The sequence below is a fragment of the Coregonus lavaretus genome (genome assembly GCF_964263955.1).
Source record: "Coregonus lavaretus genome assembly, chromosome: 7".
NCBI classification, from domain to species: Eukaryota; Metazoa; Chordata; class Actinopteri; order Salmoniformes; family Salmonidae; genus Coregonus; species Coregonus lavaretus.
In genome coordinates, this window is record NC_139994.1 from 3,882,172 (window position 1) to 3,889,935 (window position 7,764).

The 7,764-nt window shown below is 44.8% G+C and overlaps 1 protein-coding gene across 1 annotated transcript; it reads left to right on the top strand.

Moving 5' to 3' along the window:
* Positions 1 to 234: 234 nt before the first annotated feature.
* LOC311132189 (XK-related protein 8-like) lies at positions 235 to 7,004 on the top strand (the record flags this gene model as incomplete). Its single annotated transcript, XM_084165409.1, has 3 exons — positions 235 to 557; positions 2,281 to 2,468; positions 6,256 to 7,004. 3 exons carry the CDS (start codon positions 235 to 237, stop codon positions 7,002 to 7,004), a joined length of 1,260 nt encoding a protein of 419 aa, XP_084021535.1.
* Positions 7,005 to 7,764: the final 760 nt, after the last annotated feature.

Here is a 7,764-nt window from a genome sequence, read left to right on the forward strand (position 1 = left end):
CCTCGCTAAATTGTTGCCCTCAAACGTAACTAGAAGTTGTCTTCCATGTTTACAGTTTACATTTCCTAACAGATGCATTGGACAACATGCGCGAGATTACATGATTTTTTAGACTTGTAAAATTCGGTTGCTCATGATAGCGGATATTTGCGCTAAAGATGGTGCAACAAATGCATGAAGCAAGAAAGCTAACGGAAAAACTTTAGAGAGCGTTCGGACCAGGGACATTGAACTATGGAGAGCCCAATGTTTTCGAAGTACTCATGGCTTGATTTTCTTTTCTCGGTAGTCGGTGTGTGTACTTTCTTGTTTGACGTGGGATCCGACATTTGGGTCGCTACGGAGTTCTACTCGCGTGGGGATTTCTTCTGGTTCGGAGTGTTGATCGGCCTCATGGTCCTGTCTTCGGTCGTGGTCCAGATGTTTAGCTGGTTCTGGTTCAAATACGACCGGGAGCTGGAGGGTTTCGATGAGCAAACTGCCAAGAATGTCCTCTTGGGAGGCTGCATCAAACTTTCATTCCTGCTACATGTACTTCAGCTCGGATTTTTTTGCAGGTAGCTAACTTTTTATTTTGATCAGAGAAGTTAGTAAAATAAAGAAAAATAAATTGGTCATTTAGCAGAGGGGTTAAGTGCGTTGCTCAAGGACAGATTTTTCACCTAGTCGGCTTGGGGATTAGAACCAGCGACCTTTCAGTTACTGGTACAACGCTCTTAACCACTAAGCTACCTGCCGCTCCATAAACACTTGCATGCACGTGATTCTCATGTGTATGTTTGTCAACGACACCCTGTTTTACCACAGTGTACTAGACACGGTAGTCTAAAATACATCATCTAAACTGATTTAACATATTGGGAAATACATTGATTTATTCTATGGCTACAGTGTAGTTCATAATTTCTATGCACCATGAAACTGATGCGTGGGCATAACCTTTTTACAATTATTTGGTCATAATAATGTGGCCATATTATAATAATAACTATAATTTCCTCTGCAGGTTTTATGTAGCCTATGAAATGGATTTCCTAAGCCATCTTTCCAAATAAGAGAAATACATGTCAGGGAGTTCCCATTTGTCATGTTAATACTGAGGCTCACAGAGCAGCTCATGCACAGCTAATAACATTTGACTTGTGTAGAAACCATCAAGTGACCACCCTGTTTTGTCAGCTGTGTAGCCAAAGCCAGTGTGCTGTGTAGAAACCATCATGTGACCACCCTGTTTTGTCAGCTGTGTAGCCAAGGCCAGTGTGCTGTGTAGAAACCATCATGTGACCACCCTGTTTTGTCAGCTGTGTAGCCAAAGCCAGTGTGCTGTGTAGAAACCATCATGTGACCACCCTGTTTTGTCAGCTGTGTAGCCAAGGCCAGTGTGCTGTGTAGAAACCATCATGTGACCACCCTGTTTTGTCAGCTGTGTAGCCAAGGCCAGTGTGCTGTGTAGAAACCATCATGTGACCACCCTGTTTTGTCAGCTGTGTAGCCAAGGCCAGTGTGCTGTGTAGAAACCATCATGTGACCACCCTGTTTTGTCAGCTGTGTAGCCAAGGCCAGTGTGCTGTGTAGAAACCATCATGTGACCACCCTGTTTTGTCAGCTGTGTAGCCAAGGCCAGTGTGCTGTGTAGAAACCATCATGTGACCACCCTGTTTTGTCAGCTGTGTAGCCAAGGCCAGTGTGCTGTGTAGAAACCATCACGTGACCACCCTGTTTTGTCAGCTGTGTAGCCAAGGCCAGTGTGCTGTGTAGAAACCATCACGTGACCACCCTGTTTTGTCAGCTGTGTAGCCAAGGCCAGTGTGCTGTGTAGAAACCATCACGTGACCACCCTGTTTTGTCAGCTGTGTAGCCAAGGCCAGTGTGCTGTGTAGAAACCATCATGTGACCACCCTGTTTTGTCAGCTGTGTAGCCAAGGCCAGTGTGCTCTGTCTTGACAACCTCACTCCCTACCTACACAGATGATAAGTTGCCAAGTGGAAGACATATTTTAGAATGAGGGAAATAGGCCTATGTCTACACCCTGTTCTCTGGCAATGACGGGTGTGTCTAATTGTTTATTGCTGCTTAGTAACACACAAGATGGGAATTAAAACTATTTAGGTCGTGGTATAAGGACCTTACAGTTCGGTCAACTCACTGCCCATCTACACAGATGATAAGTTAGCTAAGTGGAATACATTTTTGGAATGATGTCCATGTTCTATTGTCCTTGGCAGGTGTTTTCCTGTTGTTGATTGCTGCTCCTACTAACAGATAGTGTTTGTTCACAGACACATCTCAGCCATATGGCAGGGCTTCTGTGTGTGGTGGCGGAGGGAGCAGGGCTCGGGGTTCGCCGTGTACCTGACCCACGACCTGAGCATGCTGCGCCTCATCGAGACCTTCTGTGAGAGCGCACCGCAGCTCACCCTCATGACCCACATCATGCTGCACACCAACGAGGCCAGGACGGTACAGTGTGAGTTGCTGTCACCTCTACACAGTACACACACCTCTACACACACACCAACAAGGCCAGGACGGTACAGTGTGAGTTGCTGTCACCTCTACACAGTACACACACCTCTACACACACCAACAAGGCCAGGACGGTACAGTGTGAGTTGCTGTCACCTCTACACAGTACACACACCTCTACACACACACCAACAAGGCCAGGACGGTACAGTGTGAGTTGCTGTCACCTCTACACAGTACACACACCTCTACACACACCAACGAGGCCAGGACGGTACAGTGTGAGTTGCTGTCACCTCTACACCTGGGGGTTCATCCCAAATGGCACCCTATTCCTTTTATAGTGCACTACTTTTGAGCAGGGCCCATAGGGTTCTGGTCTAAAGTAGTTGGACCAAATTGGGAATAGGGTGCCATTTGGGACACTTCTCTGTTATTCTGGACACCAGACTGGAGTAGAATGCACCACTGATGCTGTACACCAAGGGTCCATAATTACATTCAGCAGCAGGCTGAGTTTTTTTCTTGAGCGGATGGTCGGGGCCGGGCCGGAACATATTTATGACTACATTTTACACTGCAAATGGACTGCAAGAAGCCCAAACAGATACAGGGAAATACGATCACATAGTATGGCATAATCACACACTATGCCTCTCAATGTGTGGGAATATTTGGGAACAGATTCCCTCAATAAAAATAACTTTAGATGAGTTCCTGGTGATTTTACGGTAATTTATATCCAAAAGTATTTAAAAACACACAACAACAAAAAAAATTTGCTCACAAAACTTGGGGGGGGGGGGGGGGGGGGTAAAATAAAATCACCCATGGGCTGAATTTGGCCCTCAGGCCACCTATTGGGGAACCCTGCTATAGGTTATTGAGAAGTGTAAATAAGTTCCTCATACCATCATTGTGGCCCTCAGTGAGTTTTTAGAATAGTTTACACAAGGTGTTAGTTACACATTGAGGTTACACACCATTTTCTCTCTATATCTCATTTAAATTGAGGACAGGCTTAACTGAATGACAACAGAGACCGAATACAATATGGAATTTGATTGAATAGTTTGGGGTAGGCCTTGTCTCAGAGGAATGCTCCTCAGAGCCATATGCTGATGACAGGTTGCCCTATGCTGGGCGGAACGGGGATCCGATGACGGGCCTTCCGTTGGTGGTGGAAGGTCGTTTGAAGACCGTTGCTGCTAAACAGCAAGTGGGAGACACAAGGTTTGAATTGACATAAATACTCCCCAAGATTCAAGCCCATTGGTTGAAGGAAAGGAAAGTGATTACGGGTGAGCCCATAGGTTAATCAGCAAATGTGGTGGAATTGCCTTAGTGTGCCATGCTCATAGGCTGAAGTTAATAGGTAAAGGCCATTCCGCACGCTTGCTAATAGTAAAGGGGGAGGAAAGACATGACGCTATGCTGATGAGGTAACATTATTACACTTCCATATATAGTTGGAAGTCGGAAGTTTACATACACTTAGGTTGGAGTCATTAAAACTTGTTTTTCAACCACTCCACAAATTTCTTGTTAACAAACTATAGTTTTGGCAAGTCGGTTAGGACATCTACTTTGTGCATGACACAAGTAATTCTTCCAACAATTGTTTACAGACAGATTATTTCACTTATAATTCACTGTATCACAATTCCAGTGGGTCAGAAGTTTACACTAAGTTGACTGTGCCTTTAAACAGCTTGGAAAATTCCAGAAAATAATTTAATGGCTTTAGAAGCTTCTGATAGGCTAATTGACATAATTTGAGTGAATTTGAGGTGTACCTGTGGATGTATTTCAAGGCCTACCTTCAAACTCAGTGCCTCTTTGCTTGACATCATGGGAAAATCAAAAGAAATCAGCCAAGACCTCATAAAAGAAAATTGTAGACCTCCACAAGTCTGGTTCATCCTCGGGAGCAATTTCCAAAAGCCTGAAGGTACCACGTTCATCTGTACAAACAATAGTACGCAAGTATAAACACCATGGGACCACGCAGCCGTCATACCGCTCAGGAAGGAGACGCGTTCTGTCTCCTGAAGAGAAACGTACTTTGGTGTGAAAAGTGCTAATCAATCCCAGAACAACAGCAAAGGACCTTGTGAAGATGCTGGAGGAAACAGGTACAAAAGTATCTATATCCACAGTAAAACAACTCCTATATCGATATAACCTGAAAGGCCGCTCCAAAACCGCCATAAAAAAGCCAGACTACGGTTTGCAACTGCACATGGGGACAAAGATCGTACTTTTTGGAGAAATGTCCTCTGGTCTGATGAAGCAAAAATAGAACTGTTTGGCCATATTGACCATTGTTATGTTTGGAGGTAAAAGGGGGGCTTGCAAGCCGAAGAACACCATCCCAACCGTGAAGCACGGGGGTGGCAGCATCATGCTGTGGGGGTGCTTTGCTGCAGGAGGGCCTGGTGCACTTCACAAAATAGATGGCATCATGAGGAAGGAAAATGATGTGGATATATTGAAGCAACATCTCAAGACATCAGTCAGGAAGTTAAAGCTTGGTCGCAAATTGGTCTTCCAAATGGACAATGACCCCAAGCATACTTCCAAAGTTGTGGCAAAATGGTTTAAGGACAACAAAGTCAAGGAATTGGAGTGGCCATCACAAAGCCCTGACCTCAATCCCTTATAACATTTGTGGGCAGAACTGAAAAAGCGTGTGCGAGCAAGGATGCCTACAAACCTGACTCAGTTACACCAGCTCTGTCAGGAGGAATGGGCCAAAATTCACCCAACTTATTGTGGGAAGCTTGTGGAAGGCTCCTCGAAACGTTTGACCCAAGTTTAACTATTTAAAGGCAATGCTACCAAATACTAATTGAGTGTATGTAAACTTCTGACCCACTGGGAATGTGATGAAAGAAATAAAAGCTGAAATAAATAATTATCTTTACTATTATTCTGACATTTCACATTCTTAAAATAAAGTGGTGATCCTAACTGACCTAATACAGGGATTTTTTACTCGGATGAAATGTCAGGAATTGTGGAAAAACTGAGTTTAAATGTATTTGGGTAAGGTGTATGTAAACTTCCGACTTCAACTGTACCTGCTATGCTTATGAGGTAACGTTATAATCATTACCATAAATATATTATATGCTAATGAGTGACCATTAGAATGACTACCCTATAAATACCGGCTATACTAATGAAGTAACATTATAATGACTACCCTATAAATACCGGCTATACTGATGAGGTAACATTATAATGACTACCCTATAAATACCGGCTATACTGATGAGGTAACATTAGAGACGGAAAATAATGAACGATGTGGAAGGTGCGTTCTACGACGCGCTAGCGGAGTCTAACTGACTTTCCACGGTGTTGCATTATTTTCCAGAGAACGCATAGAGCCCTGAGTTGATTATCCCTTTTATACCATGGCTATAATTTAACACATTTACCTCTAGAAATGTGTTAAAATGCCGGTAGAAATGTGTTCAACATCCACTGAAGTAGCTAGCAAGTTTACTAGATAGCTACAGTAGTTGCCGTGGTAACCAAACAAACAGACTTGCTAGTTTAGCTACCAAAAAGGAAGCAATGTAAATGATGAGTTTACTAAATGAATGAAAAGTGACGATCCATTCAGACCAGCCTTACTGATTGAACGTTCGTGACTACATTAGTCTCACATTTCAGGATATTTTTGGCTGTGTGCTTAACTATTCCAAGCACCACAAAGTCATATTTGGCATATCAATTCTTCTTTTCATTGTTGTGATAGTTTCACATCTCATTTGTAGGTGTGAGTGTCGTGGCGTCAACTACTTCCATAGCCTGGATGCTGGTGGAGTACCACCGCTCCCTGCGTTCCTTCCTCCCAGACAAGGCCAAGCAGGGCTGGGGCTCCGCCTTGGTCTACTTCCTGTGGAACCTGCTTCTCATCGCCCCGCGCGTGGCATCAGTCGCCCTCTTCGCCACAGTCCTGCCCTCCTACGTGGCCGCCCACTTCCTGCTTATCTGGCCAGTGCTGGTGTTCTGGGTGTGGCGTCAGGAGACGGACTTCATGGACAGCGCCGGCGGAGAATGGCTCTACCGGGCCACCGTAGGTCTCATCTGGTACTTCAGCTGGTTCAACGTGGCGGAGGGAGGGACCAGAGGGAGGAGCATCATCTATCACTCCTTCATGGCCACGGACGGCGGGATCCTGCTGGTCACATGGTGGTTCTACAGAGACCCGGTCCTGACGCAGTCCTACGCCCCCATCCTGCTGGCCACTCTGCCCCTCACCTACCTGATGGGAGTCCTGTTTAAAACCCTCTACTACTGCTGTTTTCACCCCACGCTGTGGAGGCCCCCCGTCAGGGAGGCAGTGGTAGGAGAGGAGCTGCCTGATGGTCAGGAGGTGGTGTTCAGGACCGTCACCCCCGAGGCTAGTAGTCCCCAGTTCCATAACAAGAGGATGGCAAGCCATGCCACTCACTTCTACTCCGAGGAGCAAACCAGGAAGCTCAGTAAGACGAACGGGCGCGAGGCCAACACTGTTGTCTGACTGGATGTGCTTGAACTAGACTCTTATTTACATGCGATTTATGTTTTTCATGCTGTATTTTTTGTATAAATAAAGCGCTGCACAACTCATTGTAAACCAGACTTGATGTTACAATTAGCATATTCTGGGAAACAGTGATAAGCTCAGAGGTTTCGTCGCAAATGGCACCTTATTCCCTATATAGTGCACAACTTTTGTCCAGGGCCCATAGGGATCTGATCTAAAGTAGTGCACTATCTAGGGAATAGGGTGCCATTTGGGTCGGAGGTTACATTGATCGAAATTACAGTTGTTAGGAAACAGCTGCTGGGTCGTTCCACTAAATGAGTCCCTTTTGTGTAGTGTAAGTTGGTGAAAAAAAACTTGATTTCACCTAATTGTAATATTCTTTCATAAATAAAGAAATGACTTATAGTGACTGCCTATTAAGTGCCAAATAAAGTAACAGGGTTGACCGTAACAGGGTTGACCGTAACAGGGTTGACCGTAGCATGTTTGACTATTTCATCTTAAATCAGCCATAAATCCCCTTGTGACAGGGGGAATGGAAGCTTGGTGTGTGCAACAGGGAGGGGTAATTGATTGCAAACTTCACAGAACTATCTAAATTGTTAAAACATTTCTAGCCTGTCAACCCTGTTACCAATAGATAGACGTGTTATACTTGACCTGCTCCGTTTTCCACCACAAAACACCAGAAAATGGCCAAAAAGAGTAGAACCAGCTCACCTGCATTTACACTATGATTTGACTATTAGAT